The 27,751-nt window shown below is 42.5% G+C and overlaps 1 protein-coding gene across 2 annotated transcripts in view; it reads right to left on the bottom strand.

Annotated features, from left to right (window-relative positions):
- The window catches only part of LOC140718550 (centrosomal protein of 72 kDa-like), a 42,383-nt gene that overhangs the window by 7,790 nt on the left and 6,842 nt on the right, over positions 1–27,751 (bottom strand). Inside the window, exons 2-6 of one of the 2 annotated variants that reach the window (XM_073032507.1) lie at positions 22,489–22,616; positions 20,116–20,308; positions 16,139–16,238; positions 15,686–15,786; positions 3,144–3,361 (exon numbers count right to left, since the gene is read on the bottom strand). In XM_073032507.1, coding sequence (XP_072888608.1) covers positions 3,144–3,361; positions 15,686–15,786; positions 16,139–16,238; positions 20,116–20,308; positions 22,489–22,616 — 740 coding nt within the window. Of the gene's footprint in view, positions 1–3,143; positions 3,362–4,506; positions 4,556–15,685; positions 15,787–16,138; positions 16,239–20,115; positions 20,309–22,488; positions 22,617–27,751 lie in introns of those variants that run through there. The other variant, XM_073032508.1, reaches the window with a different exon arrangement.

Below are 27,751 nucleotides of genomic sequence, written 5' to 3'. Positions count from 1 at the left end.
GAGGTAAGGAGGAGTAAAAACAGGCTGGCAGGAAGGTTCCCAACTTTACGTGTTATAATTGTGGGAAAGCTGGTCATATAACCATATAACAATCACAGCACAGAAACAGTCCATTCTGGCCCTCCTAGTCCGTGCCGAACTCTTAATCTCACCTAGTCCCACCTACCCGCACTCAGCCCATAACCCTCCACTCCTTTCCTGTCCATATACCTATCCAATTTTACCTTAAATGACACAACTGAACTGGCCTCTACTACTTCTACAGGAAGCTCATTCCACACAGCTATCACTCTCTGAGTAAAGAAATACCCCCTCTTGTTTCCCTTAAACTTTTGCCCCCTAACTCTCAAAACATGTCCTCTCATTTGAATCTCCCCTGCTCTCAATGGAAACAGCCTATTCACGTCAACTCTATCTATCCCTCTCAAAATTTTAAATACCTCGATCAAATCCCCCCTCAACCTTCTACACTCCAATGAATAGAGACCTAACTTGTTCAACCTTTCTCTGTAACTTAAGTACTGAAACCCAGGTAACATCCTAGTAAATCGTCTCTGCACTCTCTCTAATTTATTGATAACTTTCCTATAATTCGGTGACCAGAACTGTACACAATATTCCAAATTTGGCCTTACCAATGCCTTGTACAATTTTAACATTACATCTCAACTTCTGTACTCAATGCTCTGATTTATAAAGGCCAGCATTCCAAAAGCCTTCTTCACCACCCTATCTACATGAGACTCCACCTTCAGGGAACTATGCACTGTTATTCCTAGATCTCTCTGTTCCACTGCATTCCTCAATGCCCTACCATTTACCCTCTATGTTCTATTTGGATTATTCCTGCCAAAATGTAGAACCTCACACTTCTCAGCATTAAATTCCATCTGCCAGCGTTCAGCCCATTCTTCTAACCGGCAATCGGCATACTTACTAATCCAATTTACCACCCCATCATCCAGATCATTTATGTATATTACAAACAACATTGGGCCCAAAACAGATCCCTGAGGCACCCCGCTAGTCACCGGCCTCCATCCCGATAAACAATTATCCACCACTACTCTCTGGCGTCTCCCATCTAGCCACTGTTGAATCCATTTTATTACTCCAGCATTAATACCTAACGACTGAACCTTCTTAACTAACCTTCCATGTGGAACTTTGTCAAAGGCCTTGCTGAAGTCCATATAGACTACATCCACTGCCTTACCCTCGTCAACATTCCTCATAACTTCTTCAAAAAATTCAATAAGGTTTGTCAAACATGACCTTCCACGCACAAATCCATGCTGGCTACTCCTAATTAGATCCTGTCTATCCAGATAATTATAAATACTATCTCTAAGAATACGTTCCATTAATTTACCCACCACTGATATCAAACTGACAGGTCTATAATTGCCAGGCTTACTTCTCTTTTTAAACAATGGAACCACATGAGCAATACGCCAATCCTCCGGCATCTAAGTGCTTTGCTCCGAAGGAGGAGACAGGAAATGGGAAAACGGCAGTCCCGACTGGTTGCATTGAGTCGGTCAACAGATCGATGAGGAAGGCAAAGGTAGATAGAGCACAAGAGGGGCGTGAGAAGTTTATCTTGGAAGGGACAGTGTCTGTGAAGGAAGGAGAAACCCCAGTTCCAGTGCGGATCTGGAGAGATACTGGGACTGGACAGTCATTGATTTTAAGGAAGATGTTAGACTTCAGTCCTGAGACTGAGACTGGGGAGGTTGTGTTAAGAGGTATCGGGCGTGGACGTCCTACTTGGTAATTATCTGGCAGGTGGTGACGTGTATTCAGCAGTGAAATTAACAAGTAAGCCTGTAAGTGCTGAGGACCCGCCCATAGATGCCAAGATTTATCCCGCATGCGCAATGACTCGCAGCATGTTTAGAAAGGCGGCTGAGAAAGGAGACAGTTTAAATGAGGCCAGTGTTGATTTAGCAGAGACGTTTTTACCGATCTTGTACCAGGAGAGGTTAGAGGATGGTAAAACGGAGAATAGTGGAGCTAAGGAAAGTAAGGGAGATGAAGCAGATTTAGTGTTGTCAAGGAACGAAATTTCGAACCTGGCTCACAAGATACCCTAGGTGGATGCTTAGGAGTGAGGAAGGAGGCTATGGAGGCACAGAGTAAACAGATGAGGCAGTTAGAAGGTCTTAGAAATGACTAAGAGAGGTTTCATTTTACAGTCTCCTTTGGCATTGGAACACATAAGCAAAGTATATCTATCCAGGACTTGACATAGGACGCTTAGGAGTCATAGTTACATATTTCAAGCACAAAATCACTGCAGTATAGGTAAAAACAACCAAAGTTTAAGAGCGCAAGATTGCACATCCACACGTTACCAAAACCAATGCTAAACTGGCGGGAGTGAGACTGTGGGGCGTGCGCACGTGACGTATTGGCGGGAAAGCAGTGCTCCTCACATAACTGTGAGTTCTGGATGCATATATGGAGAAGTTGGTAGAAATAGGTTCCTCACATAACTGTGAATCCGCATTGTCTGAAGATGCATGTAATGAGCATAGGTGTACTAAAACACCCCTTTCCCTAGTTCTAACACCAAACATAATTTTGACTCTGCTTACATGCTCACAAAATATAAATTTTACCCAACAGCAAACATTTTAAGTACAATATATATATAAAGTAACAAACTGATACATAAAATTCATGGCTGAAAACTGATCAAGCTTAGTTATGGGTTTTGAAGAACTGAAAACAAAATGATAACATGTACTCTTTTAAGCCTGTTCTGTGAAATTCCACTATTTCCTGTTTTCACAAAAGGGAATTAAAGGAAATTGTCATGATGTCAAAATGTGCCAATGAAAATCAGCCAATCAATTTTTTGCCTAAGCTCACCTTTGGAGTTTTGCTGGAAACATAAATCAGTAAAATCAGTTTTACCTGGGGTGCCGGTTATCTTCCAGAGGTAACACCTCCAAATTGTTGTGAATTCATGGTGCGACATGTAGGTTCGATCAAGGGGGTGGGGTATGATTAAGAATACAATCAACTAATATTTGCAAAATATTTCCCATATTCACAATACCACATCAGTCTCCCAATACTAGAGACAACTGAACACTGGAAAAAATTAACTTAGTTAAATGAACCGTGTTTGTTACCTTTCTATCAGTAAAGCTTCTCTTTAAACAAGTTGTACGAAGGGATATTAAAGAGTTGCTGGGTGATAATAACTGTTGTCGATCAACAAGGCGGTGAACAGTTGATGTTCCATTATGCGATATTTGGCTAGTAGAAAGCATTCCTGATCTGTGAATGCTGGTACTGTCATCCTCATCGATACTTCTACAGCTCCTGTATTTGGTAGTTGTTTTCACATCTGGACAGTTAAAGAAAATGAAAAATGGGAAATGATCAGTATTTTGGCATAAACAGGTAATTTTATCATTCCACATTTACAATAGAGTATTCAGTTTATGTTCATAAACACTGTAGCTCTCAGTTACCCCATTCTTAAATTTGGTGAGATTATTTGCTTTTATTTGCTGGATATTCAAATTTTCTCTGCCATAACAAAACCCTGTGAGAATCCACTTATTTCTTTTTTTTCCATCTGGAAATGTTACTCTCAATACCACAATGGAATAATTGCAAACATACTTCCCAACAGAATGAAGAGGACCAGACTGCTGATTAAAACGATCGCAACACAGACCCCTGTGGAACACCACGAGTCGCCAGCAGCCAACCAGAAAGGACTCCCTTTATTCCCACTTTGCCTCTTGCCAATTCGCCACTGTTTTATCCATGCTAGTGTCACTTACGAAACAGAAAGCAGTCTGCAATCAATAATGGTTTTGCTTCTAAATGTTCCTGCCTTACTTTCACAATAACAGCAAAACTAATTTTAATGGTTTGGTTGGAGCAGTTAAACTTTGAAACAAACTGTCTGCAATTAAGCCCAATACACTTCATAAAATTGACACTGTTTTCTCATTGGCCATTTCATTTGCTTTAAAGTACTATTGAATTAGCTTGGTATACAAAATCCAGTTATCTGTTTTGTAATCAAACCTGTCTAGGTTTCCAATGTAGCCATTTTGTGTTTTTATTTATGGTCATTATCACCCAGTACTCATTGTGTTTGAACCTGTTTATTCTTTTATTTGCTGCCTTTTTTTGAACTTGACTGTCTATGCGCATGCTGGGCCACATTATTTACTCATTAGTAAACACAAAGTATACTGCAGATGCTGTGGTCAAATCAACACGCACAACACACTGGAGGAACTCAGCAGGTCGGGCAGTAACTGTGGAAACGAACAGTCAACTTTTCCACGGATGCTGCCCCAACTGCTGAGTTCCTCCAGCGTGTTGTGTGTGTTTATTTACTCATTGTTTCTCACCTCGTTTTGTTTTTAGCTTGTCCATCTCGCTGTGCTTCAACTGATCAGTAGCACTTTGCCTGTTGCCTGTCAGCCACTGCTTCACTTACACCAGGTATTTTTCCTGTAATACCACGAGCTCTGAACTTGTTAAGCAGCCTCATATGTGGCACCTTGTCAAAGGCCTTCTGAAAGTCCAAGTATACAACATTATCTGATTCTCATGTCTATCCTGCTTGTTATTTCTTCAAAGAATTCCAACAGATTTGTCAGGCAAGATGTACCCTTGAGGGAATCATGCTGAATATGGCAGACTTGATCAAAAACACATCCTTAACAATCAACTCAAACATCTTCCCAAGCACTCAGGTCAGATGAACTGCCCCATAATTTCCTTTCTTCTTCCTCTCTCCACTATTTTCCAGTCTTCCAGAACCATTCCATCATCACTCATGCCTCCACAGACTCTTCAGCCACCTCTTTCAAAAGACTGGGATGTAGACCATCAGATCCAGGTGTCGTACAATACCTACCTTCAGGCCTTCCAGTTTCCCAACACCTTCACCCTAGTAATGGCAACATCACATACTTCTGACCACTGACACACTCCAACTTCCACCATACTACAAGTGCCTTCTAGAATGAAGAATGATTCAAAATATTTATTTAGTTTGTCTGCCAATTCCTTGCTCCTCATTACTACCTCTCCCGCATTTATTTCCAGCCATCCGATATCCACTCACCTCACTGTTTACAACTTCTGGTATCCTCTTCCATATTATCGGATAGCTTACTTTCGTATTTCAGCTTTAACTTCTTAATGACTTTTTAGTTGGCTTCTGTTAGTTTTTAAAAGCTTCTCAATCATCTAACTTCCCACTAATTTTTGATATAGGATGTGCCCCGTCTTTGGCTTTTATGTTGGCTTTGACTTCTCTTGTTAGCCATGGTTGTATCATGTTGCCTTTCAAATATATCTTCCTCTCTGGGATGTGCATATCCTGTTTCCTAATTGCTAACAGAAATTACAGCCTTTGCTGCTCTACCATTATCCCTGTCAGTGTTCTTTCTCATCAATTTTGATCAGCTCCTTTCTCATGCCTCTGTAATTTACCTTTCTCCACCGTAATACTGATATATCTGATTTTTGCTTCTCCTTCTCACATTTCATGGCAAACCTGATCACAATATCATCACTTTCCCTCAGGGTTTCTTTACCTTCAGCTCTCTAATCAATTCTGGTTCATTGCACAACACCCAATCCAGATCAGGAGATCTCTAATGGGCTTGAACCCGAGCTGCTCTGGAAAGCCATATAACTATATAACAATTACAGCACGGAAACTGGCCATCTTGGCCCTTCTAGTCCATGCCGAACAAAAAGACAACATCCACTGCTTTACCCTCATCAACTTTCCTAGTAGCCTCTTCAAAAAATTCAATGTTTTGTCAAACATGACCTTCCACTGTTACAGATTCAGGCAACAATAAATATGAGTTAGGCAGGGGTTTTTATAACAAATAACACGTTTATTAAACACTGAAAACAAACCCCCCAAAAGTAAACAAAACACTAACGTAACCGGAAATCAGCTGCTGTGCGGCAGCTTAAACAGTTCTTAAAGTAATGAAGCTTAAACAGTTCTTAAAGCGATGTTGCAAAAACAGTTCTTCAAAGTAGTATTGCCAAAAGTTCAAAATGCTCACGGTCCATTTAAGGGAGAGACTTTTTAAGACGATTTAAATTCTCTTTCACGTCGTGTTGTTTCGGTTCCCAAGATAGAACTTTTTCCCATGAAGAATTTACGAAACGAAATGGCTTAAAGGCACTGACCTTTCCTTTATAACACCGTTCTCAATCCTTTCTGATATTTCACAGGGATTAACACGAGAACAGTCAACGAATTCCTTCCGAATAAGGATCGAACAAGGTCGAACCTGTTTCACCGTCGAAATCGATTCTCCTCGATCTTTAACTCCCGAACTCCGATCTTCACTCTCCACTGATTCTCAACTAGCAGTATTGTAAAGAAACTGCTGGCAATGACCTTTTAAACTTTAGGCATTAGATAAAACTTCATCTTTCAACTAAACTGCGTCATAACATTAAATCACGCAGCGGCATGAAGACAACATGGCAAATCCAGCCACGAACTGCCCCTCCTCACAGGGAGGGGTCCTCCTTTTATACCCTGTAAAAAAAACCTGTCACATGACCTCTACTGGTGGGAAAATGATGTCACTCCACCATCACAAGACCATTACCTCAAGTCCAGTATAGCTTCAACCCCAGTCACGCGTCACGTGTCACGGGTACGTAACACCACGCACAAATCCATGTTGACTGTTCCTAATCAGACCCTGTCTATCCCGATAATTATGCATGCCATCTCCAAGAATACTTTCCATTAATTTACCCACCACTGATGTCAAACTTACAGGCTGATAATTGCTAGGTTTACTCTTAGAACCCTTTTTAAACAATGAAACCACATGAGCAATATACCAATCCTCCAGCACCATCCCTGTTTCTAATGACATTTGAAATATTTCTGTCAGATCCCCTGCTATTTCTACACTAACTTCCCTCAAGGTCCTAGGGATATCCTGTCAGGACCTGGAGACCTATCCACTTTTATATTCTTTAAAAGCACCAGTACTTCCTCTTCTTTAATCATCATAGTTTCCATAACTTCCCTACTTGTTTCCCTTACCTTACACAATTCAATATCCTTCTCCTTAGTGAATACCAAAGAAAAGAAATTGTTCAAGATCTCCCCCACCTCTTTTGGCTCCACACATAGCTGTCCACTCTGATTCTCTAAGGGACCATTTTTAACCCTCACTATCCTTTTGCTATTAATAAACTGTAGAAACCATTTGGATTTATTTTCACCTTACTTGCCAAAGCATCCTCATATCTTCTTTTAGCTTTTCTAATTTCTTTCTCACGATTCTTTTTACATTCTTTATTGCCCCTTCTCTAGTCAGTACCTCTATGTATTGCTACAAAAAAACTATCCTGCACACATTTTACAAACTCTAAACCATCCAGCCCTTTTACAGTATGGGCTTCCCAGTCTATGTGTGGAAAATTAAAATCTCCCACAATCACAACCTGGTGCTCACTACAAATATCTGCTATCTCCTTACAAATTTGATCCTCCAATCTCGCTCCCATTAGGTGGTCTATAGTACACCCCTGTAAGTGTTACTTCACCTTTTCCATTCCTCAATTCCATGCAAATAGCCTCCCTAGACGAATACTCTAATCTATCCTGCCAGAGCACTGCTGTAATATTTTCTTTGAATAGCAATGCAACACCTTCCCCTCTTGTCCCTCCAATTCTATCACACCTAAAGCAACAAAATCCAGGAATATTTAGTTGCCAATCACAACCCTCCTGCAACCATGTTTCACTAATAGCTACAACATCATATTTCCAGGTATCAATCTATGCTCTAAGCTCATCCACCTTTCTTACAATGCTCCTAGCATTAAAATAAATGCATTTAAGAAATTCTCCACCTCTTCCTCTCTGTTTATTTCTAACGTTGCAAACAACATTACTATCTTCTTTTTCTTCCTTCTCCCATACATCTGTTCCTACACTCTGGTTCCCCTCCCCCACTGTATCTAGTTTAAATACACTGGAGCCTCTCTAGCAAACCTATCTGCAAGAATATTTGTCCCCCTCCAGTTCAGATGTAAACCATCCCGCCGGAACATGTCCCACCTTCCCTGGAAAAACTGCCCAATTATCTATAAATCTGAAGCCCTCCCTCCTTCATGTCATCTTCAGCCATGTGTTGATCTGTGCTATCTTACTACTTCTAAACCTGCCTGCACGTGGCACTGGTAGTAATCCTGAGATTGCTATCCTGGAGGTCCTGTCCTTTAACTTGGCGCCTAACTCCCTAAACTTACCTTTCAGGACCTCCTCACTCTTCCTACACATATCATTGGTTGCAGGAGAGGTATGAATGGCAACTAAATATTCCTGGATTTCATTGCTTCAGGTGTGATAGAATCAGAGGGGCAAGAGGTTGAGGTGTTGCATTGCTTGTCAGAGTAAACATTACAGCAGTGCTTTGGCAGGATAGATTAGAGGGTTTGTCCAGGGAGGCAATTTGGGTGGAATTGAGGAATGGGAAAGGTGTATTAACACCTACAGGGGTGTATTATAGACCACCTAATAGAGAGCGAGAATTGGAGGATCAAATTTGTAAGGAGATAGCAGATATTTGTAGTAAGCAGAGGGTTGTGATTGTGGGAGATTTTAATTTTCCACACATAGACTGGGAAGCCCATACTGTAAAAGGGATGGATGGTTTGGAGTTTGTAAAATGTGTGCAGGATAGTTTTTTGCAGCAATACATAGAGGTACCAACTACAGAAGAGGCAGTGTTGGATCTTATGTTAGGGAATGAAATAGGTCAGGTGACATAGGCACGTGTAGAGGAGCACTTTGGATCCAGTGACCACAATGCCATTAGTTTCAATACAATTATGGAGAAGGACAGGTTAGGACCCAGGGTTGAGATTTTTGATTGGAGAAAGGCTAACTTTGAGGAGATGCAAAAGGATTTAGAAGGAGTGGATTGGGACAATTTGTTTTATGGGAAGGATGTAATAGAGAAATGGAGGTCATTTAAAGGTGAAATTTTGAAGGTATAGAATTTTTATGTTCCTATTAGGTTGAATGGAAAGCTTAAAAGTTTGAGAGAGCCATAGTTTTCAAGAAATATTGGAAACTTGGTTCGGAAAAAGAGAGAGATCTACAATAAATATGAACAGCATGGAGTAAGTCAGGTGCTCGAGGAATATACAGAATGTAAAAAGGATCTTAAGAAAGACATTAGAAAAGCTAAAAGAAGATATGAGGTTGCTTTGGCAAGTAAGGTGAAAATATATCCAAGGGCTTTCTACAGTTATATTAATAGCAAAAAGATAGTGAGGGATAAAATTGGTCCCTTAGAGAATCAGAGTGGACAGCTATGTATGGAGCCAAAAGAGATGGGGGAGATTTTGAACGATTTCTTTTCTTCGGTATTCACTAAGGAGAAGGATATTGAATTGTGTAAGGTAAGGAAAACAAGTAGGGTAGTTATGGAATGATGATTAAAGAAGAGGAAGTACTGGCACGTTTAAAGAATATAAAAGTGGATAAGTCTCCAGGTCCTGACAGGATATTCCCTAGGACCTTAAGGGAAGTTAGTGTAGAAATACCAGGGGCTCTGACAGAAATATTTCAAATGTCATTAGAAACGGGGATGGTGCCGGAGTATTGGTGTATTGCTCATGTGGTTCCATTGTTTAAAAAGGGTTCTAAGAGTAAACCGAGCAATTAATTAATTAATTAATAGCAATTAGCAATTAAGTTTGACATCAGTGCTGGGTAAATTAATGGAAAGTATTCTTAGAGATGGTATATATAATTTTCTGGATAGACAGGGTCTGATTAGGAACAGTGAACATGGATTTGTGCGTGGAACATCACGTTTGACAAATTTTATTGAATTTTTTGAAGAGGTTACTAGGAAAGTTGATGAGGGTAAATCAATGGATGTTGTCTATATGGACTTCAGAATGGCCTTTGACAAGGTTCTGCATGGAAGGTTAGTTATGATGGTTCAATCGTTAGGTATTAATATTGAAGTAGTAAAATGGATTCAACAGTGGCTGGATTGGAGATGCCAGAGAGTAGTGGCGGATAACCATTTGTCAGGTGGGAGGCCAGGGACTAGTGGTGTGCCTCAGGGATCTGTACTGGGTCCAATGTTGTTTGTCATATACATTAATGATCTGGATGATGGGGTGGTAAATTGGATTAGTAAGTATGCAGATGATACTAAGATAGGTGGTGTTGTGGATAATTAAGTAGGTTTTCAAAGCTTGTGGAGATACTTAGGCCAGTTAGAAGAGTGGGCTGAAAGATGGCAGATGGAGTTTAATGATGATAAGTGTGAGGTGCTACATTTTGGTAGGACTAATCAAAACAGGACATACATGGTAAATGGTAGGGCATTGAAGAATGCAGTAGAACAGCGTGATCTAGAAATAATGGTGCATAGTTCCCTGAAGGTGGAATTTCATGTGGATAGTGTGGTGAAGAATGCTTTTGGTATGCTGGCCTTTATAAATCTGAGCATTGAGTATAGGAGTTGGGATGTAATGTTAAAATTGTACAAGGCATTGGTAGGGCCGAATTTGCAGTATTGTGTACAGTTCTGGTCACCGAATTATAGGAAAGATGTCAACAAAATAGAGAGAGTGCAGAGAAGATTTACTAGAATGTCACCTGGGTTTCAGCACCTAAGTTACAGAGAAAGGTTGAACCAGTGAGGTCTTTATTCTTTGGAGCGTAGAAGGTCGAGGGGGGACTTGATAGAGGTATTTAAAATTATGAGGGGGATAGATAGAGTTGATGTGGATAGGCTTTTTCCATTGAGAGTAGGGGAGATTCCCACAAGAGGACAAGAGGCAGAAGTTTAGGGGTAACATGGGGAGAACTTCCTTACTCAGAGAGTGGTAGCTGTGGGGAACGAGCTTCCAGTAGAAGTGTAGAGGCAGGTTCGATATTGTCATTTAAAAAAAATTGGATAGATTAATGGACAGGAAAGGAATGGAGGGTTATGGGCTGAGTGCAGGTCAGTGGGACAGGTGAGAGTCAGCATTTGGCACGGTCTAGAAGGGCCGAGATGGCCTGTTTCCATGCTTTAATTGTTACATGGTTATATGTTAAGCTCCAGCTATAATCTTCTTTCAGCCAGAACTCAGTGATGTCATACATGCCAATCTGGAACAATGCTACAAGTTCATCCACCTTATTCCGCATACAGCATGCAGTCAAATATAACACCTTCAGTCCTGTATTCATCACTCTTTCCAATTCTGGCTGCCTTTTACATTGCATCTTATCCTGTTAACAGCAATTTTGCCTTGTCGTTAGCTCCATCTAGCAAGGAGTCTCACTACACACTGCCTCTGTTTGTAAATCAACTATCTCTTTCTCAGCACTACCATTCCAGTTACCATCCCTGTGCCAAATTAATTTAAACCCTCCCGAACAATTCTAGCAAACCTACCCACAGGATATTGGTCCCTCTTGGGTTCAGGTGTAACCCGTGCCTATTGTACATGTCGAAATTTTGCCAGAAGTGATCCCAATGATGCAAAAATCTGAAGCCTCGCCCCCAGCAGCAATTCCTCAGCCTCGCATTTACCTGCTCAATCATTGTATTCTTCTGCTCACTGGCGTATGGGACAGGCAGCGATCCAGAGATTACTACCCTGGAGGTCCTCTTTTTAGATTTCTACCTCAATCCCCATAATCTCTCTTCATGAACTCCTCACCTTGTCAACGCATGTCATTGGTGCCAATATGTACCAAGACTTATGTAACCTATGTAACATACAGATTATAATAATTACATTGTAGTGATGTGCTGAAATAACGACTCGTAAGTCGTTTCGAGACTAGTTTATTCGAACTTCGTGGCGCTGGCATTTAATCCCTAGCGCCTGCCCTCTCCGGGCGGAAATGATATCAGAGGTGCATTACCAAAGTCTCCCCCCGCGCGCTGGCAGTGGGTCGCCACACAACCACCCCCCAGAACCAGCGATACACCCCCCCAATGTCCACAGTCTGGATCAGCCTCTGTTTGGGAGGTCTGCCTCTGCACCGCTGTGTCTGAACCTCGACCGGCTGCGCCAAGTCCACATGGGCTGGTTTGAGTCGGTCCACCGTGAAAACCTCCTCTTTCCCCCCAATGTCCAGTACGTACGTGGACCCGTTGTTGTTGATCACCTTGAACGGCCCCTCGTACGGCCACTGTAGCGTTGCCAGTGTCCGCCCCTTCGTACAAACACAAACTTACAGTTCTGCAGGCCTTTGGGTACATTGGTCGGGGTCCGTCTGTGCTGTGAAGTCGGTACGGGGTTCAGGTTGCCGAGCCTCTCGCGTAGTCTGTCCAGGACTGCTGCGGGTTCTTCCTCTTGCCCCCTTGGGGCTGGTATGAACTCTCCTGGGATGGCCAGGGGTGCGTCATACACCAACTCGGCCGACGAGGCATGCAGATCCTCTTTGGGCGCTGTGCGGGTGCCGTAGGTCCGTATCGTGCTGCCGTTTGCGGCCCTCAGGGTGGGTCCTGGCTTCCTGTTGCGGGTGTCGTACCCCGTCGGGGGCAAGACGCTGATTTCCGCTCCGGTGTCAACCAAGATAGATAGATAGATAGATAGATAGATAGATACTTTATTCATCCCCATGGGGAAATTCAACTTTTTTCCAATGTCCCATACACTTGTTGTAGCAAAACTAATTAAATACAATACTTAACTCAGTAAAAAAAAATATGATATGCATCTAAATCACTATCTCAAAAAGCATTAATAATAGCTTTTAAAAAGTTCTTAAGTCCTGGCGGTAGAATTGTAAAGCCTAATGGCATTGGGGAGTATTGACCTCTTCATCCTGTCTGAGGAGCATTGCATCGATAGTAACCTGTCGCTGAAACTGCTTCTCTGTCTCTGGATGGTGCTATGTAGAGGATGTTCAGAGTTTTCCATAATTGACCGTAGCCTACTCAGCACCCTTCGCTCAGCTACCGATGTTAAACTCTCCAGTACTTTGCCCACGACAGAGCCCGCCTTCCTTACCAGCTTATTAAGACGTGAGGCGTCCCTCTTCTTAATGCTTCCTCCCCAACACGCCACCACAAAGAAGAGGGCGCTCTCCACAACTGACCTATAGAACATCTTCAGCATCTCACTACAGACATTGAATGACGCCAACCTTCTTAGGAAGTACAGTCGACTCTGTGCCTTCCTGCACAAGGCATCTGTGTTGGCAGTCCAGTCTAGCTTCTCGTCTAACTGTACTCCCAGATACTTGTAGGTCTTAACCTGCTCCACACATTCTCCATTAATGATCACTGGCTCCATATGAGGCCTAGATCTCCTAAAGCGGCGTCCCGACTGTTTGTCCCAGACGTACAAGAAGCTGTCCTGGTGGCCAGCCGCCATAGTCATTAGTGGCAGCTGGCCCTGGCCCTGGCCCTTGCAGGGCAGGCGACAACGGCAGGCCACCACTGCCCACCGCTGGTGGTAGAAACACCACTGTTCACTGGCCTCCTCACTCCTGCCTCTGTGTTGTGTGCGCCCCCCTGCCGGGCCTGGTCTGGTCCGCTGTTGGGTGCGTGGCCACAGCACGTCTGCCCGGGCTGCCACCTTCCGGGGGTTGCTGAAATCTGCGTCGGCCAGCAGCAGATGTATGTCCTCGGGCAATTGCTCTAGGATCGCTTGCTCGAACATGAGGCAGGGCTTGTGTCCGTCAGCCAGGGCCAGCATCTTGTTCATCAATGCTGACGGCAGTCTGTCTCCCAAACCGTCCAGGTGAAGCAGGCGGGCACCCCGCTCACGCCATGAGAGGCCAAAGGTCCCAATGAGCAGTGCTTTGAATGCTTCATATTTGCCTTCTTCCGGGGGCAACTGTATGAAATCCACAACCTGGGCGGCCGTCTGCTGGTCAAGGGCGCTCACCACGTGATAGTAACGCGTGGAATCAGAAGATATCTGCCGAATCTGGAACTGGGCTTCTGCTTGGCTAAATCACACGCGTGGTCGCAGCATCCAGAAAGTCGGCAGTTTTAGCGAAACTGCGTGAACAGATGAAGAGTCGGTCATCTTTGGTCCAAATCCCGTTTGGACCGTCGGGGTCACCAATGTAGCGATGTGCTACACACAGCGCTGAAATAACGACACGTCGTTTCAAGACTAGTTTATTCAAACTTCATGGTGCTGGCATTTAATTCCTAGCACCCGCCCTCTCCGGGCGGAAATGACGTCAGAGGTCCATTACCAAAATCTGGCTATTTGTGAGCCGGTTCGCCTGCGCAGAAAGTGGGTCGCCACAACATTATAATATGAGTGCTATATTCAATTTACAGTGAATAGCTCAGAATCTAACAAATATGACTTGTTGCCTGCAATTTTGTTAAGTTACAATCTGTCATCGATATGGATAAATTGCTGTGTTGAGAGTCCACATGGTATTCAGCAAGGACTTGCAAGGCACCATGCCAACATCATCTAGTCACAAGGACTACAGAACAAAAAGTCTGCCTAAGAAACACCTTAGAAAACCTTTGACTGTCAAAGTTGTGAATGGAAATTTTAAGAAATGGGAGCTGGAATCAGTCATTTGGTACTTCAAGCCTCCTCTTCGACCTAGTAACTATTTTCCTGCTTTTATTCCCATTTCCTCGATATCTAGAAATCTATCAATTTTGAATGAACCAAGGCGTGAGACTCCAGGGTTCTCTCAGACAGACAATTCCAACAATTCATCCTTCTTCATGTGAAGAATTCTTTTCTCATCTGGTCTGAAATGCCCTATCCTTGATTCTGAGATTCTAACCCCTGATTCTAGACTCCTCAGCAAGATGGGATCGCTCGCATCTCTGCATCCAGCCGTCCACAGAAGACAATTGCTTTATTATTGTACCCAGAAAAATTTGTTTTTCAAGCTATCCTGACAGATAATTTCATCACATCAGAAGATTGAAAATAAATGAAGGAATTAAACAATAATGGAATACAGAATAAAGTATTACAGCTACAGAGACAGTGCAGTGTGGCAATAAGGTACAAGGCCAAAATTAAGTAGATTGTGAGGTCGAGAGCCTGTCATATTGTACTAGGGGCCATTCAACATGGGATAGAAGCTATCCTTGAGCCTAGTGACTATATACTATCCAGTTTCTGCACATTCTGTCCTATCAGAGGAAGTAGAAGAGAAAATGTCCATGGTGGGTGGGCATCAAATCAAATCAGTTTTGGTTGTTTGGCCCTGAGAGGCTGCTGCTTTCCAAACATGCCACCATCTTATGTTATCTACTTTATCCAGGCATCTTTACTGAATACAGTTGACTCAAAATTAACATATTTAAATAAATAAATTGATTTCCTCAAATCAAATTAGTAATACAATGAACAATTCAAACTGTGCTTTCCGTTCTTCTTGGCAGCCATAAAAACTTCCATATGATACCCTGTGCTTGTCTAACACTGGCATACATCTCCCAAATGAGTGTCCAGAATTTCAAGCACGTTCCTGTTCCAGTTTCCAGTGGAAATTAGTCACCCTGCTTTAGACTTCCACATTTGTCAGCTGGCATTTATGCTGGGAAGAAGCAGTAAGTAGCAGCCCATATTTCTAAAAAAATATCGCCCAAGTAATTCACAAAAAGTGAATTCATTATCCAGCAAGATCTGAGGCAGTCAGGTTTGATGGCCAAATGTGAATCACATCACTTACCACTTTGATTATAAGATGCTCCACCCCACTTGTACATTTGTGCTTGATTCACATAATTCTGCTGATCTGTATCATAACTGAAGACCGTCTTCATCTGCTGACTGAAATTAATAGTGAGACAGGAAGATAAATAGGCTTCATTATAATATCAAATGTAATAAACTTTCATACAAAAGCAAAATACAAGGGATGAAATAAAAAATAGAAAACTCCGCAACAGCACAGTTTAGATGGCATTGGCGGAGGATTCCTTGCTTCACACTTCTCTACAATTAATCCTTCACCAATGTTATTATCAAACAACTATCAGTGGATTGAAATACAACTTCTCTGATTCATAAAGGTTAAAATATTAAATAAAAACAGAGAACATTAATAAAAATACCTTATCCAGCTAAATCAAGCTACAATCTTTGATTATTGTATATTACACAAACAGAACTATTTCCTGACCTCTCCTCCCTTTTATCTACTTCAGATGTCTCATATTGTTCCTGTGAAACGAAGTCAAGTTTGGTAGCATTTCTCTCAGTTGCATGGACAGGTCTGAGATCTGTTGATGACAAACAATTATTGAGATATTGCAATTAACATAAATGCAACACAACAGCACTTGAAAGGACCGACTGTCAATTATTGTATCAAATAAAATATTCTGAGGAATTGTTAGCAATACAACATATCGACCTACTAGACTAACAATTCGTACATCAGCAAATTATCAGCTGTGTATGATTTGGCAATGTGCAAGAGCTGCACAGGTTAATTCAGCATGATGTTGGGCAGTTATTTAACTTTGACCTTAAAGAATGAACGAGATCACTTATCGACATATGATTTACAGGCTAACCTGTGGAAGAATGAGTTAAATATACTGCAGAAAGTTTAGTAAAGTTTCTCCCACTCCTCATTCAGCATATCAAGCAGATACCATATAAAACATGAGAGTAAAATGACTCAAGATAATTTTACACAGGCATGCTTCTTTTGGAATATAAAGAAACAATATTAAGGGTGACTCCGATTTGAAAAAGACGATGCAGAACTGAAATTGCTCAAGCTGATCGAACAATATATCGAACAGATTTCCAGAGGTTTAAAGGACTTCTTACCCATTCCCACCCCATTCTCTAATGCAACCTTATCTATTGCATATCCACATAAAAAACAGACAATGCACTTAAATGTCATTTGGAGGGAGATTTAGAAAATAAATCCAAAGAAACAAACATTGTGCAGACTGTGCATCAGTTGTTTTAAGCATTCTGCATATCCAAAAGGATACAAACAATTATGGCTGCATCAATACATGGATGAAGACCTGGCACACTGGTAAATACTGTATTCTCTGGACAGATGGAATCTCAGTAGCTACACACTCTACCCATAGATTCTTCCAGAGGTCACAGTCAGGGTTACTCCACTGTTCCCATATTAACAAACTCAAAAAGAAAGCACTTCCAGTAAAACTCCAGTTGTCCACCACACTCGGCCCTTTTCTCAAGTGCGACCACCATGCAGATCATGCCCTCTTCTTGCTGCTGGAAATACAGAAACCAGAAATCCCACATCCCAAGGTTCAGGAATAGCTACTTTCCTACAACCATTAGCTGCTTGAACTGTCCTGCAATACTCTAATCCTACCTCAGCAATTGAACAATTGACATTCTCTTGCACACCCATTGATGTGTGTCTGATTGTGTGAAACAGGACACGTAAAATAAATCACAATCATTTTCTTCACTATCTGTCACCACTCAGTGACCACTGAATGTCTGTTTATGGTCATTTGCTACTGTAACACATCCACTGCAAGGTTCAATTTTTTGTGCATTCAGAGATGCTCTTCTGCATACCACTATTGTAACGTGTTGATACTTGATCTTCTGTTGCACTCCTGTGAGGTTGAACTAGTTGGGCAATCCTCCTCAGTCCCATCTCATTTACAAGACGATTTTGCGCACTGACCTCTTGCTCACTGGATATTTTTTGATTTTCCACACAATTCTCTGTTCTCTCAACATCTCTCCCCCTCTTCACCTTAATAGTGATGTAATTTCTCTTGTCCTCACATACCACACTATGATCCTCCGTATCCAACACGTCACACTCCACAACTAACGCCTCTCCAGAAGCGGGCTACCACGAGAAGTATTTTACCCACTTTCCACCTCCAATTTTTCACAGGGATCACGTACTCCGCGATTTCCTTGTTCATTCATCCCTCCCCAATGATCTCCAAATTTCTACACCTCCCCTGTTCACGTACTCCTCATCTCCTCCTTCAGGGTCCCAAACAGTCTTTCCGGATGAGGTAATATTTAACCAGTGAATATGCTGGAGTCCTCTATTGTGCCTAGTATTCCTGATGCAGCCTCCTCTATATTGGTGAGACTCATCGGAAACGGGGGACAGCTTCGTCACGCACCTGTGCTCCATCTGCTGAGAGTGGTATTTCACAGTGGCAAAGCATTTTAATTCTGATTCATATCCCATTCCAACGTTTTGCTCCATGACTTCCTCTTGTGCCAAGATGAGGCCACACTCAGGGTAATTTTACAAAGGCATGCTTCTTTTGGAATATAAAGAAACTATTTATAAGGGTGAATCTGATTTGAAAAAGACAATGCAGAACTGAATTTGCTTAAGCTGATCGAATATATTGTATAGATTTCCATAGCTTTAAATGACTTCTTACCCATTCACACCCCATTCTCTAATGCAACTTTATCTATTGTATATCCACATAAAAACAGACAATGCATTTAAATGTCATTTGGAGGGAGATTTAGAAAATAAATCTAAAAAAAAACAAACATTGTGCAGACTGTGCATCAGTTGTTTTAAGCATTCTGCATATCCAAAAGGATACAAACAATTATGGCTGCATCAATACATGGATGAAGACCTGGCACATTGGTAAATACTGTATTCTCTGGACAGATGGAATCTCAGTAGCTACACACTCTACCCATAGATTCTTCCAGAGGTCACAGTCATGGTTACTCCATTGTTCCCATATTAACAAACTCAAAAAGAAAGCACTTCCAGTAAAACTTCAGTTGTCCACCACACTTGGCCCTTTGGTGGTGCCAGACTAACTGAATCTTTTCAGTTAGAAAGTGTGACCACCATGCAGATCATGCCCTCTTCTTGCCACTGAAAATGCAGAAACCTGAAATCCCAAGGTTCGGTAATAGCGACTCCCCAACAACCATTGGCTGCTTGAAGTGTCCAGCAATACCCTAATCCTACCTCAGCATTTGAACAATTGGCAATCTCTTGCACTGCTATTGTGTGTGAAACAGGACATGTGAAATAAATCACAGTCCTTTTCTTCACTATCTGTATAAATTACACTCAGTTACAACTGAATGTCTGTCTATGGCCTTTTGCTGCTGTAGCACATCCAGTTCCAGTTTCAACCTATTGTGCATTCAGAGATGCTCTTCTGCATACCACTATTGTAACGTGTTGTTACTTGAGTTTCTGTTGCATTTCTGTCATCGTGAACTTATTGGGCAATCCTGGTCAGACCTCTCATTGGCAAGACGTTTCTGTGCACTGACCTCTTGCTCACTGGATATTTTTTGTTTTTCCACACAATTCTCTTTAAACTCGACAATTCTACCCTTCTCCACCTTAACAGGAACAGAGTTCCTCTTGTCCCCACCTCACCACCCGATGATCCTCCGGATCCAACACGTCACTCTCCACAACTACCATCTCTCCAAAAGCATGCTTCCACTAAAGGTATTTTACTAACCTCCCACCCACGATTTTTCACAAGGATCATGTACTCTGTGATTTCCTTGTTCATTCATGCCTCCCCACTGATCTCCTAAGTGCTACACCTCTCTGTTCACGTACCCCCTTCCCCTACATTCAGGGTCCCCAACAGTCCTTCCAGGTGAGGCAATATTTAACCAGTGAATATACTGGAGTCATCTATAGTGCCTGGTACTCCCAATGTGGCCTCCTCTGTATTTGTGAGTCCAATCGGAAACTGGGGGGCTGCTTTGTCATGGAAAGTGGTATTTCACAGTGGCAAAGCATTTTAATTCTGATTCCTGTTCCATTCCAACATGTTACTCCATGGCTTCCTCTTGTGCGAAGATGAGGCCATCCTCAGGGTGGCGGACTAACACTTCTGTCTGGTTAGCCTCCAATATGATACCATAGATATTGATTTCTCCTTCCAGTAATAAAAAATTTCCAGCAAACGTGACCTAGTGAGCCAGATGTCAAATCATCAGGTCTCTTCACTCTTCAGATTATTGGAGTTTTAATGTAATTAAACCCAGGTATGCTGGTTTCACACCAAACAATGCCAGCACAATTTCAAACAGTAATTACTGAAGAACATGCACAATATGTTACAAATTCACATCTTTTATCAGGCAATTTGATGTTAAATAACTCATGCTTACCCAAATTCAGCAAATTTGGTAAGAGGCGAATTACATACTGTCTGTAATTCTCCACAGTGCTTGTAACTGGATTTAGCCGTAAATCTAGCTCAGTTAAATGGATCAGATGGCGCAAGCTAGAAATTTCTTCCAATGTCTGAATGTTATTAAAATACAGGCTTAATTTTTCCAGTTCCTGTAAACACTCCAAACCCTACACACGGAAAGACGTAGTTATTTATGAAACAACTGACACTTTTGAATTTAATACTGCACATTCTAACTTTTCCCCAAAAAACATTTTAAAACCAACTGTGATAACAAATTATGTTACTAATCAGTCAGCGTCAATGGACTGAAACTGGGGATGCAATCAGCTTTAATTGTAAGAACTGTTACAATAAGTTCTGTCTGAGAAAGCAAAATGTGCACAACAGCTGTCTATCAGGCACAGAAACTGAACCAAATTATCCAATTTTCATATATTTCAGGATTTTGAAAACAGATGAATATTTGTGATATCGCAAAGATTTCAAAACACTATGAACATTCATTGAGGGATTAATATATTTCAAACTCTCAATATCTTCATAAGCTATCATGAAAGGGACCAGGATTGTAATGCTTGGTTGTTGGCAGGTAGGGTTAATACCCGACTTTCAAGAGCACTTGTGAGTTATGTTCCGGCTGGACTTAGTCCGTAAACTGCTGAAGAACAGTGCGGAAGGATCAGGAGCTGTTTTCTCCCGGTAGGGATCAATTTTTAATTCCAAGTGCTCCTGTCATGTTTTGTCATCCTGTAACCTTATCCTTCAATCTCTCTGAATTATGGAGGATAGCATGTGTATATAAATATTTCTCTCCAGGAGACTTCATCATGATCATCATCACTCCTGTATTTCTACTATTTTTTAATGTTTCTTAATTGTGCATATGATTTTTTATGTTCTATCGCTGAGCAGCAGTGAACCATCTGATTGGCCTATCAAAGTTCTCTTTGGGAACTAGTTGACCTGATCAGCATTTCTGATCTGGATATTGTTCACAATTGCACTTAATAAAAGGTTTCAAATTATGAAAGAAAATGAAATAAAATAGTGGAAATGCTTAAAATTATATTAGGGTATTTAAGTGCACTCAGGAAGGTCTTCTTACAGCCTTTCATTTCCATTTAAATGAATGGAGTCACTGATTGCAATTTATTCCATGGTACCTACCTGATCATTGCATCCACCAATGTCAGCTTGGGAAAATCCAAGGAAAAATGTGCCTTCAAGTACAGTAACTTTCATGAGAAAGACATATGTACTGAGAAATAGTGAATCAGAATCAGGTTTAATATCAGTGGCAAATGTTGTGAAATTTGTTAACAGCAGTAGCAGTGGAAAGCAATACGAGATAAATATAGAAAAACAAATAAATCGATTACAGTTAGTACATAACTATCTTAAATAGGTAAATTAAAAATGGTGCAAAAGAAAATAAATAAAGTGAGGTAGCGTTCATGGGTTCAATATCCATTCAGAACTCGGGTAGCGGCAGAAGCAGCTCTTGAATCGCTGAGTGTGTGCATTTAGGCTTCTGTACCTCCTTCCTGATGGTAATAATCAGAAGAGGGCATGTCCTGGCTGATGGGAGGTCATTAATATTGGACAGTGTCTTTCAGAGACACCATCTTTTGAAAACATCTTGGATAGTAGAGAGGCTAATACCCTTGAGGCAAAAATACCCAATGCAAATATTTCTCACCTAGTGTCTAGATCTTTGAAGCTACACTTCCATTTTTAATCTCAACTCAAAATAACACCCTAAACCCTCTTTCTTAAAAGAAAAATGATGCTGCTAGATTGTAGGAGTTTCTCTCCAAACACAAATTGGAAAATATAGAACACAACAAAACACAGCAAGAAATACCAATAAAGATTTATCACCTGCTCACTTAATGATGACTGACAACCTTATTTAGGTAAATGGAAACAGTGTCTACACCAGTGTGGCTCATGTAAAACTGATCCATATGCTACAAAGAGTGACTGACTTCTCAGCACAGTACATATCATCCCTGGACTCAATGCCTGGAAGCCTGCAACTTGCCAAAGTGCAGTTCTCTTATGGAACTGCTGGTTAGCTATCAACATGATACAGCCCATCAAAGGTTCAGAGATTTCACTGAAAATAACTTCCGTAAATTATTTTCTGAATGTTTTGGTCATTAATATGATGTTATTAAGCAGAAATGATTGCAAATCCATATAAAACTGCACTTCACCCACCTCACCCATCTTTCTGTCTGAACTCCATAAATCATTTAAATTAAGACAATAAAGACTGAAGAACCCATGTTCAGATGCAAAGTTGGAAGACATTACTTACCAAGGAGAAGAGGACACTTACCTCCAGACTGACAATTGCATTTCTTGACAAGTCTAATGACTTCAGTCTTTTGAAATTCAACAATGAATCACCAAGAGTGACAATTTTCTCATGGTAGGATCCATGCAGTGACAGGGTCTCCACCTCATCTAAGGAGAAGGCAAATAATTTAAATGCATCGCTCCTTCACTCCTTTACCAATGACATATTTCTGAAATGCAATCTGTATTTGTTTCTTCCATGCTGTATAAACATCACAATTGCAATTTATTTTCTTACAACATTGAAGAAGATCATGAAATGTATTTCCAAAGATTGCCTAGAGAAAATATAACATGCAGAATTATTTTTTTTTTTAGGAAAAATAAAAGACAGCCATGACAAAATCCACGTTGTTAATTTGCAAATTAGCTACCAATCAACTGTCATGGAAAAAATATCTCTTGTACAGAAAATGATGGCTGGTCATGCAATGATTGGAGACACTCCACTAGCAGAATTATAAAATATGAGCTATGCCCTTAATTTCCCTGTGAGTTTCCACGTTGCACTTTTAGCTTTCCACATAATTGTCTCCTTACTCTTGTGGACATTGAAGAAGAGGCTATTTGCCAGACACCAGGCCTCAGCTTCTTCCACCTCCCCTTTCTTGGCCATATTATCATTGTTGGTAAAGAGCCTCACCACGGTTATGACATCGGCAAACTTGACAATGTAATTACTCGTATGTTTTCACGTGTAGAATATACAGTGTGGCCACAACACAGCCCTGGGGGGCACTCATGTTGAGGATGATGGAGGGGAGGAGCATTTATTCATGATATCCATCCAAAGGCTTTTTTTTTTAAAGTCCAACTCCTAGTGAATAAATCATGAACACAGAGACACACTGGGATCTTGTAGTTAAAGCAATTAATGTACTTTTAAATTTAGTACATTTAGTAAATTTACATTTACTACAATGTTACCTGGGTTTCAGCACCTAAGTTACAGAGAAAGGCAGCGCGCTCGGCCTCTCTGGAGAATGATATCTGTTATCTGTTAAGTAGGGATCCGTGCACAATTCTGATTTGATGGAGACAGACGTGAGAGCGTGGAGGAACATCTGGAGAAACTTCTGAAATGCCCGTTTCACTGCCACTGCTACTGTGCAGTACGGAATCTCCGGAGAAGGCCTCCGAGACCTCGGCTTTGCTTGTTTCGGCGGCCGGGACGAGGTCGAAGGCGCTCGGCAGAGGATGGCGCTCGGGAGGCTGTATCGGAGGGGCTGGTTGGAGGCTCGAAGTTTTAGGACGGACTCAGAGTCTGCTGTGGTCGGGTGCTTCCAAGGCATCAGTTGTCAGTGCCTGGAAGTTTACGGCAGGGAGAGTTTCTCCCTTTCTGGTGCCTGATATCGGGGACTATTGGAGTCGATCGGGACTTGAGACTTTTTTTTAAAAAATCGTGCCCATGGTCTGCTTTTATCAAATTATGGTATTGCTTTGCACTGCTGTAACTATGTTATAATTATGTGCTTTTGTCAGTGTGAGTCTTTGGTTTGTCCTTTTTTTGTGATTTCACTCTGGAGGAACATTGTATCATTTCTTAATGCATGCATGCATTTCTAAATGACAATAAACAAGGACTGAGTGTCCTCATAATCTAACCGAATCTATCTAAGGTTGAACAAGTTAGGTCTTTATTCTTTGGAGCGTAGAAGGTTGAGGGGGGACTTGATAGAGGCATTTAAAATTATGAGGGGGATAGATAGAGTAGGCTTTTTCTATTGAGAGTAGGGGAGATTCAAACAAGAGGACATGAGTTGAGAGTTAGGGGGCAAAAGTTTAAGGGTAACACGAGGGGGAATTTCTTTACTCAGAGTGGTAGCTGTGTGGAATGAGCTTCCAGTAGAAGTGGTAGAAGCAGGTTCGGTACTGTTATTTAAAGTAAAATTGGGTAGGTATATGGACAGGAAAGGAATGGAGGGTTATCGGCTGAGTGCAAGTCGGTGGGACTAGGTGAGAGTAAGCGTTCTGCATGGACTAGAAGGGCCGAGATGGCCTGTTTCCGTGCTGTAATTGTTATATGGCTACACCAATTTATATATGGACAACATAAATATCACTATGGCATTGCCCATCTTCAAGTTTTGACCAACAAGTTGGAATATTCCTTTAAATAAATTGCATTCTTTTAAAGACTAATTTATCCTGGTAAAGAAACAGATTTTCCTCTCTTTCTTTATCCAAGTTTACCTTCACTCTGTTACAGGACAGTTATCTACTGTTCCGTTGTAAACATGCAGGTGGCTAGCTTGTCAATTCAGAAACGTCCCTGTGCAACAATATACTGTATTGTATACCCTGTGGCGGCGCGCACACGCGGGACTCAAACCGCCATCGGGAGCCGCGGGCAGACACACGGTAGCGCATTTGGAACTACCCGCTCGGGGCGGACCTTCTGGGGACAGTCTGACACCCATGGCAGGGGAGATTTAAATGCGCGATTTTGAATCAGTAAAGGCATTCTGAGTTCAGCTCTCTCTGCCTCCGTGTGTTTCTTTAGTAGCGCATTGCGCGCGACTACATTGGTGACCCTGACGTTCCAGACAGCATCTGGAGCCGGCGACTCAGCGACCAGCCATGTGTTCCAGCAACTCGCACAGCGCGGTCTCTCTGAAGCTCCTGACTTTCCGGGCCACTCAGACCCACGTTTGGTTCGAGCAGGCTGAGGCCCAGTTCAAAATCAGAGTCATTACAGCCGACACCATGCAGTACTACGACGTGGTCAGCATGCTCGACCAGGAGACGGCAGGCTGGATCATCGACTTCCAATGCCAGCCACCAACGGAGGACAGGTACACTAAGCTTAAGGTGCTCCTGATCCCTACTTTTGGACTCCCCTGCCACTAACGGGCCACGCGGTTCCTACCCCTGGGCGACCGCATGCCATCCAAGCTCATGAATGATATGCTGACGCTCATGGACGGCCATAAGCTGTGCCTTTTATTTGAACAGTTGTTCCTCAAGCAAATGCCACAGGACATTCGCCTCCTCCTCGCGAGTGAGGATTTCCACGACCCACGCAGGGTCGCGGCTAAAGCAGACGTCCTTTGGCAGAGCAAGCAATGTGGAGCAGCCTCCATTGGCCTAGCCACGATCGCGTGCCCCAAAGCCCAGGCCCCGCAACTGAAGCTGTCAAGACCCACGGGGGAAAAAGACGAAAGTTAGGAACAATGGTGTTTCTATCACCAAAGATGGGGCTCAGGCGCACGCCACTGCCGTCCACCATGTGCTTTTCCGGGAAACACTGGGGCCAGCCATTGCTGATGGCTATGACGGCTGGCCACCGAGACAGCCTCCTGTACCTCTGGGACCAACACTCCCGGCGGCGCTTCCTGGTAGACACCGGGGCCGACGTCAGCGTACTACCCCCCTCGAACATGGACACTTGTAAAGCGGTCCCAGGCTCTGAACTCACCGCTGCAAATGGCACCAGTATTTTGACGTACTATCTCACTGCATTTCGGGTCCAGCCGTTTCACTTGGACTTTCACGTTGGCAGTGGTGTCACAGCCACTACTAGGGGCAGATTTCCTATGAGCCAACTGCCTCCTGGTCGACCTAAAAGGCCAGCGTTTGATCCATGCCGAGACGTTCCAGACTTTCCAGCTCGGAGAAGCCAAGCTACCGGCCCTCCACCTGGATTCCGTGACCCTCTCGGGCAACGAATTCGCCAGAGTGTTGGCGGAATTCCCCTCCATAGTCACCCTGCGCTTCTCCACAGCCGACACCAAGCACGGCGAGCAGCACCACATCCCCACTCAAGGACCGCCGCTGCATGACTGAGCTCGCAGGCTCCCACCCGACAAGCTCCACCTCGCCAAGGAGGAGTTCCATCAGATGGAAGAGATGGGAATCGTACGCTGCTCAGACAGCCCACGGGTATCTCCGCTGCACATGGCGCCCAACTCCGCAGGAGGATGGAGGCCCTGCGGAGACTACAGAAGGCTCAACAATGCCACAACCGCCAACAGATACCCGGTACCCCACATCTCAAGAGGGAGGGTGAGCAGCCAGATGTCGTGGTCCATGTAGGGACCAATGACGTGGGTAGGAAGAGTGAGGAGGTCCTGAAAGGTGAGTTTAGGGAGCTAGGTGCCAAGTTAAAGGACAGGACCTCCAGGATAGCAATCTCAGGATTGCTACCAGTGCCACGTGCAGGTGGGTTTAGAAATAGTAAGATAGTGCAGATCAACACGTGGCTGAAGACATGGTGCAGGAGAGAGGGCTTCAGATTTATAGATAATTGGGCAGTTTTTCACGGAAGGTGAGACCTGTTCCGGCGGGATGATTTATATCTAAACAGGAGGGGGACAAATATTCTTGTGGGTAGGTTTGCTAGAGAGGCTCCAGTGGATTTAAACTAGATATGAGGGGGGAGGGGAACCAGAGTGTACGAACAGAAGTATGGGAGAAGGAAGAAAAAGAAGACAGTAAAGTTCTTTATACTGTTACAGATAAACAGAGAGGAAGAGGTGGAGAATTTCTTAAATGCATTTATTTTAATGCTGGAGCACTGTAAGAAAGGTGGATGAGCTTAGAGCATGAATTGATACCTGGAAATATGATGTAGCTATTAGTGAAACATGGTTGCAGGAGGGGTGTGATTGGCAACTAAATATTACTGGATTTCGTTGCTTCAGGTGTGATAGAATCGGAGGGACAAGAGGGGGAGGTGTTGCGTTGCTTGTCAGAGAAAATAGTACAGCAGTGCTCTGGCAGGATAGATTAGAGGGCTCGTCTAGGGAGGCTATTTGGATGGAATTGAGGAATGGGAAAGGTGTAGTTACACTTATAGGGGTGTATTATAGACCATCTAATGGGTAGCGAGAACTGGAGGAGCAAATTTGTAAAGAGATAGCAGATATTTGTAGTAAGCAGAGGGTTGTGATTGTGGGAGATTTTAATTTTCCACACATAGACTGGGAAGCCCATACTGTAAAAGGGATGGATGGTTTGGAGTTTGTAAAATGTGTGCAGGATAGTTTTTTGCAGCAATACATAGAGGTACCAACTACAGAAGAGGCAGTGTTGGATCTTATGTTAGGGAATGAACTAGGTCAGGTGATGAAGGTACGTGTTGGGGAGCACTTCGGGTCCAATGATCACAATGCCATTAGTTTCAATATAATTATGGAGAAGGATAGGACTGGACCCAGGGTTGAGATTTTTGATTGGAGAAAAGCTAACTTTGAGGAGATGCAAAATGATTTAGAGGGAGTGGATTGGGACAATTTGTTTTA

This window comes from Hemitrygon akajei, chromosome 29 (assembly GCF_048418815.1).
Source record: "Hemitrygon akajei chromosome 29, sHemAka1.3, whole genome shotgun sequence".
Taxonomy (NCBI): Eukaryota; Metazoa; Chordata; class Chondrichthyes; order Myliobatiformes; family Dasyatidae; genus Hemitrygon; species Hemitrygon akajei.
The sequence above is the reverse complement of the archived record's forward strand: the minus strand, read 5'-3'. Positions and strand labels throughout refer to the sequence as shown.